Genomic DNA, 14,315 nt, shown 5'->3' on the forward strand with positions numbered 1-14,315 from the left:
TTGGTCGAGATTTTTTGGGCTAACAACTTATCCGACTCTTTCTCAGGAAGGGATGTCACTCCTAATGTGGAGGCTAGTGGTGGACGAATTTTTCATCAATTGTCGGATTTCCGCATTTCTGTTAGAGATTCACTGATCATTTTAAATGAAAAGTCAAGTTGGAAGGAACCCTTTGGGAAATTATCCAGGATTTGTCATCTGCAATCGATTTTACTAAATAGAAACTAGCGCTATAATGTTGAGATATAGAGTTTTATGTTGGTAAGGTAGTTTTATGGTTATAACTGGTAAACAACAACAGATAGTGGTTGTAATAGTTAGGCTAACGTAATAAGACGTGTGTGAATTATATGGGTTATTTTTTATTCAAATAAGTACGTGTTTACTTTCGTTTAAGAACAACTGTAGATTTAATGTTTTAGTTAAATGAAACTTTAGAAATGTCTGACGAAGAATATGAAGCTTTTGAAGTAACTGATTATGACCTAGAGAATGAGTTTAATATAAATAGACGTAGAAGAACGACTAAAAATCAACAAATATATGGTTAGTTATTATTATACATATGTATGTATATTTCCTGATTATTATAAAACAAACTGTTAACAATGCAGTTATATTTAATTTCAGTGCATCCTTACTATTATTGCTTATATACTTGCTTATAATATTGCTTATATAAACTCCTCCAGCATTAACATTTATTGAAAATGTGGCCAAGTCCTCAGTGCTGAATAATTCGCTTATTTTATTCGTCGATACACGCAATAGCTATGAGTTTTAGTATCCCTGACCGGTTTTGGGCTTCCTTCCATCATCAGAGGTTGATTTATCAGTTTGGTGTTGAGAATTTGACTTCAACTATGTTTCCGTCTCACACTACACTTACTGACTGAAATCACACTACACTTACTGACTAGTCTACTCGGTTCTGACAAAATTTCCAAGTAATATAAATAGTTATTAATATTCTTATAGGTATTTGGTCCCGCGACAGTGACGACGATGAGGGTGAAGGCAGGCCATCGTTCAAGTCTGGTTCCCGGAAGGCAAAAAACCTCTCCTCGGCACCGATAGGATTTGTGTCAGGCGGCGTGCAGCAAGCAGGCCAGCCACAGGAAAAGAAGGAAGAAGGCGACGATGAAGAAGATGAAGATGGTGGGGACATCCTCATACAAGCTGGGTCAAGCTCGAGGTAAGTTATCGCAAACATTTAATACGTTTTTGTGCCATTTATTCTTGATTTCTTGAAACATCTGCCAAGATTTTGGTTTCCTGTTGCAAAATGGCAAAAAAGTAATATCTTAAATCTCTTGATTTAATATTTATAATCCTAAAGTTGAATTGAAAATGTTGAAAGAAAAATACCGTCCGTTTCTAAAGAAATTTGTACAAATTAATATTTTATTTCAGTGATGATGAAAAAGAACCCAGAATGGCCTTCAAGTTGGATTCTCTGCTTAATACGGGAGCGGAGGAAATAGCTGGTCTTAGAAAGAAACATTACCAACACAACTCCGTCCTTAGTAACAAAGGTGTAGGCACTTGGGAAAAACACACAAAGGGAATAGGTGCCAAACTTCTCCTTCAGGTAAGCAGGATTAATTAAATAATGCTTACTCGTTTTTCTTAAATTGATAGTTTAAATGTATAAGTTTTTAAAGATTATTAAAAGGTTTAAATACTTTGAAGGGCTGTCAGCCGAACAGCATTTTCTTCGTGAACTTGTGATAAACACTAAGCACTTGTGAGGTTTTTTTTTTTCTTGACTTCCCTACTGTCCGACTACTGACTTCATTATTCTGTTCTCTAATAGTACGAAGTAAACACAGAATACCATATTTTAGCAGTCTAACCTAAGTACAGAGATTTATCTTTTATATCCCTTTCTAAAGTAATCAAATTAATCCTTATTTTACTCAGATGGGTTTCCAACCTGGAAAAGGGCTGGGAAAGGATCTCCAAGGAATACAGGCTCCCATAGAAGCGAAACTGAGAAAAGGACGAGGCGCTATTGGTAAGTTAGATTACTTTCGGGAAATCAGAAACCATCTGATGAATGGAATCTTACGAAGTACAACTTTAGATGTCTTTACCAATAGAGTACATTGAAATCTAATAAATGTAAGGTCATTTTAAATATTGAATTTATAAACGTGCCTTTTAACAATTCTGCAGGAGCTTATGGTCCAGAGAAATCTCAAAAAGTAGCCGAAGTTAAACCAGAGCCACAAAAAATTAAAGAGGGCATAGAGAAAATATCCTTGTGGAAAAAAGGCGAACATGGAAGAAACAAGAAAGCCAAATATATCTATAAAAGTATTGAAGATGTATTAGACCAGAGTTGGCAACCCCAGAGAAAAAGAGAATTTAAGTAAGTGATACTAAATTCATTTCGGTTAATTTTATGATTGTTTTAATCTAAAAAAATAATTGGTGATAATTTCAGTGAGCTTTCCAAGGTAAAGGTGATAGATATGACTGGCCCAGAACAGAGAGTATTATCTGGGTATCATGCAATATCTGGAAATCAGAAACCATCTGATGAATGGGATCTTAGGAAGGACAAGAAATTCAAAAACTTCGAAATGCCTGAATTACTGCATAATCTTAATCTGCTTGTAGAAATGTGTGAACAGGTAAGATTATTTTAATGGTTTATTATAAGTTTTTTAAAATAATAATTTAACATTAAACAGAATTTTATCTTAAACTAGGTTTGGTCATTAGAAATTTAAGATTTGATTGGAGTTTTTTAAACGTAACTTTTTTGTTTTTTGTTTAATCATGCTTTTCTTTATTAATTCTTGAAGGACATCATCGCCAAAGATCGACAGTTGAGATACAATGAAGATCGCATCGTATCTTTGAAAAACGATAGGGATACAATGCAAAAAGTAGTGGATCAAGAAGAAGCAACAATCAGTTCATTAGAACATGTTTTGAATGTGCTCGATTCTCTTACACAGGGAAGCAAGGATGGTCGCATGTCATTGGATGATATTGCGAATGCTTATCAACAATTACAAGTAATTTTTATTTATATTACAATCATTCTTACAATAAATTATTTTTCCAATCAGCCTAACTCATTTTAGTAACTAGAATTATGGAAAAAGCCCACCTTTTCTCATCTTGCAAGTTTTATCTAATATTGCTTACTAGGGCTACATTCATATATTTCTCTTTGTCACTGTAGATCAATAAGTCTTTACTCCAGTTTAGAACACAGTATGTCCATTTATACCAAAGAGCATTCTATCTACAGGAGGGGAATCAGGTTATTTTATTCCGCTCCTGCACTGAAGGAACAGTGTAAGTGATTGAAATTTCTATTACCATCGAATTGAAGATTTTTGATTTTGAGCTTTAAGGTTCACTAAGAAAAAAAAAAAAAAATCACTTTTACGACTTTTCTTGCTATTTTTCAGCAACATACTTATTTCTCCTATTATTTAATATTATTCTCTTATTATTTAATAAGTAGAATATTAAGAGCGCTAAAATACCAAGCTTATATTTCTAGTGGAAAATAAACTCTACAATTTTAGCACTTCTTCTTACTGAATGTAAGAGAAACTAATAAAATTCTGTGGTCGGGGCAAAGGATTTTGTAAGCAATATCGATTACTGAAAGATCAGGAAATTTAGCCTTGTAGTTAGCTTCGCTGGATCTAAAGTTCCGTGTTCGAATGTGGTTGTCTTCTTGCATTTTCACTTTCTACGAGCCTTTTACAGATCATTAATATGAGGTGCAGTGTTGTATATGTTGGGAGGACAATAGTGAATGAACTCAGTAAGCTTTGATCGTTTATTATTGTCAGCCGTTGTATTAAGTTAAAAAATAATATTAACCAGAAAGAGAAACATTTTTCAATTTGTCACTAATATCATTATTATTATTTTATTTTAGACTAATCATCCTACAGAATACATAATGTACAACCTTGCTGGCTTGGCTCCAGGAATTTTGAAACCTCTCTTGAAGAAAGAGTTAGAACAATGGTCACCATTAGTGGATGCAAGGGGGCCGCTTGATCTTATTCTAAAATGGGCTGGACTCTTAGCAAGTGCACAGGGCGCGACACTCGCAGCGGTAGCGTGTGGCACTCAGGCAACATTGGCTGATCCTTTGCACAGAATATTATGGGAAGTATGGGCCCCTGAGATCATCAAGTGTGTTGGGTATGTTACAAAAATTAATATACTTACATTTTATTCAATATTTTTAAAAGGGTTATTTTATATTTTGTTCCGCACTGCTAACCTAACTACTTTTAACGCGTGAATAAAGGGCCAAAGTAAAATATTCTGTTGAAAGTACATTAAATTTAGTAACACACAGCCATAATTGCAACCATCTTTTCTTGGTCTCAATTTCTCTTTTATAATAGAACCCATTACAATTTTTTTTTTTTTTTTTACCATTAAATGACCAGAAAATTTTTTTTAGCGGCGTAGGTATTTTTCAATAACACGAAATAAATTTTAAAACCATCTGTTATCACGTATTAAAAACTTCATTTAATGAAAGTTTAATGTTTTTAAAGAAAATGTGAAGAAGTTGGAAAAGCCACGAGTTTGTCACTTTCGCTTTTAACTTTCTTAGGTCAAATTCAGAAATTTAATGTAGGAATTACTTCTAAACATTTTAAACGACGCTGATACATTAATTTATTAATTTTCGCAGAAATTGGAATGCAAAAGATCCAGTACCTATGCAAACGCTCTTCGAAACATGGGAATCAGTAGTGCCTAAGTGGATTCTCGACAATTTATTACAGCAACAAGTGATGGCTAAGTTACAGGAGACAGTAGAACAATGGAATCCTCTCACTGACACAATTCCAATACATACTTGGGTTCTGCCTTGGATGCCTCAACTTGGTAATGTAATTTGAAGAATAGTAGGAGATAGTGCTGAATTATTTATTTATTGTTGATTATAGTGCCAAAAAAAGAGCTGTTTCCAAATGATAATATCATAAATATTATAAGTAACATAATGGTATATTATTGTATACCTCAATTATAGAAAAGCTTCTTATTAAAATTAGAGTTTTCGCAATTTTATATTGTGGCTGCATAAAAGTGGTTTTTCACCTAACGGGTTATTGTGGTAAACATATAAAATTAATGTAATATTTCATTAAATGTTAGCGTGAGATGATGTGATTTTGATACTAATTACAAGAGATAGTCGTTTGAGAGCTAAAAATTAAAAATAGTCTGTTTATTTTAAACTGAAATAATTTACTCATAATGTCAGTTTCTTTTAGAGCAACTTTCAGTCACATCTATTGGGTAAGTGTATCTATTATGTGTATGTATCTGTAATGAAAACATTTCTTAATTAATGCCAACCAATTGATTCTCACATTTAATTCAAGAGAAGGCTGTATCAAGTGAACCTTGATATCAAAAACATTGTGAAAACTTGGAAGGCAAAGGGAATTAAAAAAAAAGGTTCTAAAAACATTCCCAGTTTTATGGACTCAAATAACTATACAATATAAAGTAAGGCCTATTATTTCAGGCGAGCTTTACGGTTAACTACCGATAAGGTGTCTTGAATAAAGGCGGATAACTAATGTATGCTTATTTTTGTTTTATTCCATTTAATAACATTTAAAGCGTTGATCAGGAAACGGACCTAGTACTACATTTCCATAACTTTGCGCTTCGCGCCTCTAACATAGCCTTGACTTCTATTTATTTTATATTTGTGTACTGTATATACATATTACATTAATTAAGGACATATGCAATCTCTTAAATCATTTCTTCCTTAAAATGTAGTGTTTGTTTCTTTTTAGGTAAACGTATTAGGGTATCAGTGCTTCCCGTAATAAGACAGAAATTGGCCACCGCCCTTACTGGATGGCATCCTTCGGACAGCTCGGCTAGGTATATGTTGCAGCCTTGGGCCAATGTCTTTACTCCACAAGAGATGGATACATTTCTAGTCAATAATATAATGCCGAAATTAGCTCAGGCACTTGGACAAATGTATATATCTCATCAAAATTTAAATTTAGGTTAGTTTTTAATAGAAATAAAAATCTCATTTGTATCTCTTTGGTTTGATTGGTTACAATGCACATCTATGATCATTTTGATCCAAACAAATACTGATTGTAATGCACAAATTGAACTATCATGTGTAAGCTTTTCTTTCAGGCAATTTAATGTTTGCTTACAATGAAATTAGCCAGTATGTACAGTAATAAGGACAAAATTTTATGCCTTAGCTACTGGATATTATCTTTCAGCAGTTCAGACAGTTATATGTTGCTAATATTTTAAAGTAGTAAAACTTTCCTTTTTAGATGCTTGGAAATGGGTGATGGAATGGAATGAGTTAGTGCGACCTCCTTTAATGGCAGATTTATTAGATCAACATTTTTTCCCAAAGTGGCTTCAGGTGCTTACTGTTTGGCTGAATACTTGTCCAAATTATGATCAAGTTATGGCTTGGTATTCCGGCTGGAAATCGGTAATACCCCCCCATCTCCTTGAAGAACAGAGAGTTAAAGGTACATTTACGATGATTTATCAATTTTTTGATGATTACTACTTTCTTAAATAATTGCAGTTACTAGTAATTATTGTCATTATAAAGATTTTTCAGCAATGGTCATAGTAAAAACACACACACTATAATTTAATACTTACATTACCCACCAGAGAAATAAGACATACCGTCACTGATAAACCATAAGTCACCTGTTGTCAGAACTGTCGAAATCTGAGGCATATGCTGTAATAGAAAAACTTTATAAATTGAACTGAGATTTACGGATTAGTAAAGTAAAAGTATGGTATGGAGCGGGGCTATTTTGTGCCCAGTGTATACAAAAGGAGATAAACTCAATTGCGAGAATTATCGAGGCATTGCTTTGTTCTCAGTAGCAAATAAAATCTTGGCGATAGTAATTTATAAAAAAAAAAAGTAATCACAAAGGCGGAAAGCATTCTGGGGGAGTTGATACACTGATGTGCGGGTTTAGACCGGGAAGGGCCACGATGGATCACATCTTCACTTGGAGGCAAATATTTGAAAAGACCTATGAAAAAATGTCGAACTGCAGCATTTGGTAGCAGGCCTATTATAGCATCAATTGCCACCTCAAGGTAATAGAGTTAACGAGAACAGCAAGTTCAGTTCTTAATTGTACCATCTCCACATGCGACTAATTCAAATACCTTAGCTCCGAACTGACCGCGAATAGTGCCTGTACAGCTAAAATAAAAAGAAGAGTAACTGCAGGAACCATATGTTCATATGAGTTACAAAACGTTTTGTGATTGTAAATAAACGTTACTTCCAACGTTTTTGAGGGTTCCCTGAGGCCGAAAAATTTGGTTTTTAGAACATGTTTTTTCCCTTTCTTTGTGTGAAAGTACTGCTATGGGACTTAGCGTAGAAAATTCCTCAACTGAAAGCTCCATTTTACCGAATTAAGTCCATAGTATGTTTAGCGCTCTATGGTTCTAAAAATTTCACTCCAAAGTTTAATTTTAGTTTAGTTTATTTGATGTACGGTTCTACACAATAATAATAAAATGTTATTAAGTATTAGGATTTTTTTTTTTTTTAATTTAAGGCGCGTCAACATCTGATGTTATTCGCGCCCGGAGCTTTTTGCTGCTAGAAAGAGAATCTCTAAGAGCCAGCTGCTGGATTTGGAACCCGTGATCTCTACGTTGGAATCTAGTAGTCGCTAACCACTCAACTAATTCCTTCCCTATTTAGATTAGAACACATTTATTGTTCATTACAAGCAATTATATTTAAAAAATTAGAAGTTGGAAGGAAATGTATATCTTTTAATTTTACGGGGCTCATCAAATGTGGAAAAAAAATCTCCCTTATGGCAATTTCATATTTGAATTATATTTGTTAACGAAAAATTACTTTCCCTTTCTTTTTTACCCCCTTTGTGGAACCTTCTAAACCTTATGACAAGCATCAAGTGAAATGAAATGCTTCCAACATTAAATTGATGATTTTTTTTGTATAGATCAACTTAGGAATGCTTTAGAGTTAATGAGCAGATCCGTTGGTGGGCCAGTATTACCTCCCCCTCCACCACCACCACCTCCTCCTGATATTTCGTCTGGGAGATTTCAGGTTAGTTTCCTTCTTTTAATGTTATTTTGACTGCGTAGATTCTATCTTCGATAGATTTTAAATTTCCACACTTGTTCCAGGGCATGGCGGAAGCAGTGCGTACAGCAACTCAAATGGTTGAAGGCTATAAAGATCTTGTCCAAAAAAGATGTGAAGAAAGGGGCGTCGTATTTCATCCTCTGCCAAACAGGTTTATTATTCTTCAAATTTGCTTCATACGAATTTTACTTCCTGATTAAGCTAGTCACTTTGAGTGGCTTCAAAATATTTATTAGCTTTGAAGTATTTTATTTACAAAGCGCTAAAAAAGGATTTTTTTTTTTTCTGTGTGCAGGTATAAAGAAGGAAAACAAGTTTACCGCTGTGGAGCAGTTCAAATGTACATAGATCGCAATGTAATCTTTAACTGTGATCACAACACGGGCAACTGGATCCCAATATCGTTGCAAGCGCTTTTAGAGAAGGCCGCTGGCATTGGATGAATGAAGTAAAATGTCGCTGTTGCTTTCTAACGTGAATATAGACACATTAATTATTGTTTCTTGTCACTTAAAGATTTGTAAACTGTATAGATAGGAATATGAAAAACGTCAGAAATTTCCTACAGAAAAACAGAAATAAATGGATTTTATACTTTCACATGTTTCTGGCATTTATGTCCAAAACATTGTAAAATAAATATCTTTTTATTTTATTTGTTTATATAATTTCTTTGCACTCTATAATTTTCTGCCCGCTAATGTTTCCTAAGTTGTGTGGTGATTGATAACCTCTAAGTATGAAAAATATGTTGATCTGTAGCTTTAAATGCTTGAATTTAATTATGTCTCAAAAACCGTAGTCACAAGTGCGTGAATTTGATATATAGTTAGGGTATTACCAGGTGATTGAATTAGCCCGATGGTTTTTTTAAATAAACTTCAGTCTGCAGAAAATGTAACATCGTGAATGTTCTTTTCTTCAACTTTCAGCTACCGTCTTATCAACCAGTGCTTCAATTTTATTTAATTCAGGTATGAAGTGGTATTGTTATCATTTTTGTTTATCGAAGAAAACTCATTGTGCAAATCCTGTGATATTAGATTTCTACATGGCTCTAAGATGAGGACTTGTCTTCAAAGTTGTCAAAAGCAAAAAGACAATTTTTTCAGAAGTATGTCAAGCTAAAATCAAAACAGCATAGAAATATTGCCTTCTTCTTAAAGTAACAATTTTGAAGGTTTTTCTGGTTGAACTTAGCATCTGTTTTGTAAAACCTCAGTTCTTAGGTTTTGGTTTCAAACCTATAACATCAATTCCATAAATTTGCTTATTCAAAATTCAAAAATATTTATGTCAAAATCTTGGGGAACGAAAGTTTGTTTTTTATTTATATTTTTACCAACACAATGTCAAATCCCTTCAAAAAAATCCCATGGAGTCCTTTGATATTAAGGATTTATTGCAGTATCTAAAACTCCCGACTTTTTTAGCATGCATTGTCGGCTTAAAATAATAATAATTACTTGATTATACTAATTAATAGAGATGAATACAAAGAAGAGCTGAAAGAAAAACTGCTCACTGAAATATTATGAGTAATGTAATTTTTCAATCTCCAACTAAGGGAAGCTTTCGAATTAGGGAAATTTTAAATTATATGATTATTTCGCAAAACTCAAAAACGTGGGGAAAAAACCTTGTTGTCCTTCACAAATTCTGCTTAAAGATGTTTAAAAGCAACCTGCTTTATTAATATATTATTAATAAAGAAATTAATCGAACACGACACAACTAACTGACTAACGACCGATGCTTAATTAATCGAAATTCAGTAAAATATAATGGATTGATAGAAGTTAGTAATCATAGACTTTAAAAAAATCTTATCCCATAGTATAGAATACAGGAATCATTTAAAAAAGAAATAAATAAATCTAATCTAGTGCATCTTGAAGTAATTTTTAAACTTTCCGTGCCAGAACAGTCCAACGACCGAAAATTGCCGTGCTGCTTCCAATAATTTGCAGCGCTATGATACGTGAAAGTCGGGAAGTTGGGCGTATAAGAGATGTATTTAAAGTGAAGTTTTATGGCAAATAAAAAAAATAGGATCAACCGAAGTTTCTAAATGGAGAATATAATTAGGTATAGATCTAAAAATAAATAATAAAATCTGATTGTATATGATCCATGAATATGACCGGTTTTATTAATTTTTTTTTGAGTTTGAAGGAACAAAAATCGCAATGTTCCTTTTGTACGCGACCTTATCACATCCCGGTAAAAAAAAAAAAATGCCCCTCCCTCTCTCTTCACTACAATCCATTAATCCAAGAACTATATTCTCAATCTATTCCTGGAAATCCTAATAGAAGACTAAGACGCCGGTGGCCAAGAGTTCTACTGATGGAATAAAATTGATTTATAATTTTATCTTTGTAAATATCCCTCTCCCTCCTCATTCAGTCCAAATCTTAGCGCTATTACCTAGCTAATTACTCTCATCTCGCTCTACTCAAGTCGTTCACTTTTCCCCTATCACATTCACAATCTATCGCCTACATATTTCTCAGTCCTCACTGCTTGCATCTCGGAGGGTTGTCACTGGACAGCTGTTCCACTCTTGCACTCATCTTTACCCTTCATCACATTTACTAGATGCTAATTTTGCAGTTGTAAATTTTTCAATAAATAAATTATTTAAATAAAAAAAAAGTGGGTTTGAAACAGATGTACTTTATTATAAATGTGGCAATTATGCATAATGGCATTGAAACACTAATAGTCACAAATCACAAATAATTATGTTTTAAGAGGTGGAACAGAAAGAGAGAGGTCAGAAATGAAAAATAGAAGGTAAAAAATGCCTCAATAATAAAGAACACACAATTTATTAAATATAACAACAGCAAAAAAGATACTTAGTACATTTTAGGCTAATCACCCATTTTTCTTTTCACTAAATCAAATTGTACTTTATAGAACATATTTACTTTAGACCTAATTTACAGTTTTCAGGTTTATATTGGTCATATCATCATCAGCCATTCTAAATAATATCTTATATTTACAATATAAAAGCATTTTTAAAACGCAACTGAATTTCTCTACAAAAATAAAATAAATAAATCAAATTAATAACATATTTCGTGAATTATACAATTATTTAAAAAAATCTAAAAAACTTCAACAGAGAATCCAACAAACTTGAAATTATAATAATGTTTTTATTTACATATTTTCTTAAATTAACATAAAATCATGTTTAATTACATTTGTTGTATTTTTAACAAATTTCATTACTGTCGTTTGATTTGTGCCAGCTGCAAGAGTACTAACTGTAGAAAGAACGGCATTGAATGAAATGGCAGTATTCTTACATTACTTGGTTTGTGATCTAACACTTCCCGCATTTTAAGGATCCTTAATCACCATGTCAGAAAATGAAGACTGGAAAGCTAACTCTTTTCACAGGTTTTCATGATCGCCTGTCCCTTTCCATCCTCGTTTTCTAAAACACAAAACTTTCATTCTTAATAAATTACATAAATAAAAACAGGACTGGCCAGTGCAACTTTCTTAACCCAAAGCAGCATATGCAATTATGTTTATATGTCGTCGCGCACACTAGAACTGAATTAAAAAAATAACCAATCTATCTTTTTGAAAATAATTATTTAGTTTCCCTAAAGTATATTTCCACTGAGAAATTTTCTGTTTTAACTTCGTGTCGCTTACTAAATATTTCCAGGGCTCAGTCAAAAACCTATTGGTGAATAATCCATAAATTAAGGGGCTAAATAATCAATTTGTATCTTTATTTTTTCAAGTGTTGGTGCTCCTTCAAATTAGAAAAAATTTTAATTTTTATTCTTCTCTAAACTAAATTTGTTAAAAATAAACTGCGAAGAATCGATACATTTCAGGGATAGCGAATACAGAGAACACACCCGGTAATGCACTAAAAAACTCCTTGCTTATTTTGTGGGCCTTTTGAAGTGGGTGATTTGATGTTCCTTACAAGGAGAAAAAATAAACGTAAAGATAAATTTAAATAGATTTACAAAAACTAGGTATCGACCCCTCCCTTCACAGTTATTACTATTGTACATCCCTAAATAAGAGAACTGTACTTAAAATATACAAGCTTAATTTAATGCATATTGCATTGTATTATTGCGTCAAGTGGTGACACCTGATGTAACAATCTCCAGCGATTATAATGAGGAATGAAACCAAATTTCATCGAGTACATGAAAGAATAAAAAATGTCTCTTTTTAATATCATTCTAAATTATAGATAGATGCACGCAAAATTTTTAAGTTAAAAAACATCACATTATTTTTATTGGTAGAAAGATGGACTTCGGATGGAAACTACGAAAAAACTAATAAGGAAAAAACCTAAATAACTTTTTTAGATAAACTAGTGGTTGTTAATAGGTTCTTAATTCAATTTCACCAAAAAAGGGTTACTCGGGAAGCAGGTTGCACAGATTAATATTTAACACAATATGAATTCCATTGATATTGAAGTATCTGATAACTGTTCGCAGAACCTAATAATCATGAAAGTAAAAACTGCTTTTCAACTTATTGTAACGTGAAAAGAAGATTTCAATTTGAACAAGAATCCTTACCAGCCGCTTGTTTTTTATTCTAGTCTGGGCATTTTTTATTATTTCCATCCATTCATAGTGCATTTTTAATTTGACAATACAGCTATTGCACACTGTTTTTGGTAAATCATTATTGAAGAAAATCTGGAATAAAAGAAAATAACTATTTTAAATAACATTAAACTTGTTAGGCAATTTTGTGTTTATTAACGAAGTTTAACTTGTCATTCCAAACAATGTTCGAAGCACTCTCAATGGGATTTATTATTCGATTAATTTTTTAAGGTGGTTTTCGATTGATTCAAACGAAGGCATACCAAAGTACACTTGATCTTTTAAATCAAAATTCGATTGTACACTTCCATTTATAACCAAGTCATAAACTACGGATAAATTTATGTTAATTCTATATCACCAAATATAAAATCCTTCTATCGCTTCTTACATGTTAGTATATGTAATACCTTCGAGTCTAGCGGATGTCTATTAGTGGCAAGGCAGTAAGCACATTTTGAAAGTTGTGAATATATTCTGAAGGATCGTATTTAATGAAGCTCAATAATAGAAGTTCATTTCAGAAATAATGGCATACAGAAACTAAATTAAAAGTAACTGAAAGTTCAAGTCCAAGAACGAGCAAATTCTCACTGATTTTTTTTTATTTTTCGAATAAGGTTTATCAATTAGACTTTTAGGGTCTGATGGTTTTATATTTTATATTGGTTACTATAAGCTACTGTGGCTTCGTACTTGATTCATGTAGGTCATATTGTCGGACCCTGTACGAATATAAGCATGTAAGCTCACAAAAGAGATTAATTCTGTAATAAATATACTAGTGATTACTACCTTATTCTATTAGAAGTAAATAGATGTCAATTACAAATCTGTAATTGAATCTCAAATCAGCTATTGTGACTCAATTTAAACGGGTACAATTTGTTACGAAAATTCAGCTAAATATTTACACTATTTGCATTATTGTTATTTGATACTTATAAAAGAATAAATGAAATGGTTTAAATTATTTTTCTTAGATTTTTTTAGAACACAAAACAACATTTTTTAAAATAAGGAAAAATTGTAATTACTTACATCAACTCCTAAATAGTTTTGTAATTGGTTTGCAAGATTAATTTTTTTTCCTTCTTCACCATAGACATGAGTGACAACTTTATTCATTTTAGAACAAATTCTACAAATAAATCCAGTCAAAACAGCCATATCCAAACTTCCCATAATTAGGGTTAAATTTTTCAAAATAAAATGAGAAATTATAACTTGAGCACTTGTCACTGCTAAACAAAAAAATAAAGTTCAATGCCATCAGTAAACCCAAAGCATATTGTTAGTTTTGTAATAGGCACAATTTTGACATTGTATCTGCTGCAAACGGGTAACTAAACTTGACATGACCTGTTTTAGATTTCAATTTTTATAATATCACCATGTATTATAAGTCTGATGTATTAACATATGAACTACTTTACAATAGCGTAATCTCCGTTTTGAACAAATAATTATTAATACTGTAAATATAAAAATAATTTGGAAATGGTGTAGGTTTAAACGTCAGTACT

The 14,315-nt window shown here is 32.2% G+C and overlaps 2 protein-coding genes across 2 annotated transcripts; one reads left to right on the plus strand and one right to left on the minus strand.

Annotated features, from left to right (window-relative positions):
* Positions 1-304: 304 nt before the first annotated feature.
* Positions 305-8,828, plus strand: sip1 (septin interacting protein 1). The gene is made up of 14 exons (XM_074118603.1): positions 305-546; positions 979-1,195; positions 1,414-1,591; positions 1,924-2,017; positions 2,179-2,374; positions 2,450-2,639; positions 2,814-3,029; positions 3,914-4,185; positions 4,691-4,887; positions 5,817-6,038; positions 6,330-6,536; positions 8,025-8,134; positions 8,215-8,324; positions 8,469-8,828. Exons 1-14 carry the CDS (start codon positions 441-443, stop codon positions 8,614-8,616), a joined length of 2,463 nt encoding a protein of 820 aa, XP_073974704.1. The 5' UTR covers positions 305-440; the 3' UTR covers positions 8,617-8,828.
* Positions 8,829-11,214: 2,386 nt separating this feature from the next.
* LOC141449318 (uncharacterized) lies at positions 11,215-14,126 on the minus strand. Its single transcript, XM_074118608.1, has 3 exons — positions 13,831-14,126; positions 12,757-12,879; positions 11,215-11,627 (listed from the first exon to the last, which is right to left on the minus strand). The coding sequence occupies exons 1-3, from the start codon at positions 13,972-13,974 to the stop codon at positions 11,595-11,597; spliced, it is 300 nt and encodes a 99-aa protein (XP_073974709.1). The 5' UTR covers positions 13,975-14,126; the 3' UTR covers positions 11,215-11,594.
* Between the last annotated feature and the right edge of the window lie 189 nt (positions 14,127-14,315).

This window comes from Rhodnius prolixus, unplaced genomic scaffold, assembly GCF_049639745.1.
Source record: "Rhodnius prolixus isolate KJV_2025 unplaced genomic scaffold, Rpr scaffold_2, whole genome shotgun sequence".
In the NCBI taxonomy this organism is placed as follows: Eukaryota; Metazoa; Arthropoda; class Insecta; order Hemiptera; family Reduviidae; genus Rhodnius; species Rhodnius prolixus.

What these genes read in the sequence shown, in the direction of transcription:
- sip1 (XM_074118603.1), top strand. Translation starts at nt 441, where the DNA reads ATGTCTGACGAAGAATATGAAGCTTTTGAAGTAACTGATTATGACCTA. An exon ending in AAAAGGACGAGGCGCTATTG is followed by an intron (nt 2,018 to 2,178) that starts GTAAGTTAGATT and finishes ACAATTCTGCAG; the next exon opens with GAGCTTATGGTCCAGAGAAA. An exon ending in TTTCATCCTCTGCCAAACAG is followed by an intron (nt 8,325 to 8,468) that starts GTTTATTATTCT and finishes TTCTGTGTGCAG; the next exon opens with GTATAAAGAAGGAAAACAAG.
- LOC141449318 (XM_074118608.1), bottom strand. Translation starts at nt 13,974, where the DNA reads ATGGGAAGTTTGGATATGGCTGTTTTGACTGGATTTATTTGTAGAATT. An exon ending in AAAACTATTTAGGAGTTGAT is followed by an intron (nt 12,880 to 13,830) that starts GTAAGTAATTAC and finishes CTTTTATTCCAG; the next exon opens with ATTTTCTTCAATAATGATTT. An exon ending in GAATAAAAAACAAGCGGCTG is followed by an intron (nt 11,628 to 12,756) that starts GTAAGGATTCTT and finishes TTTGTGTTTTAG; the next exon opens with AAAACGAGGATGGAAAGGGA.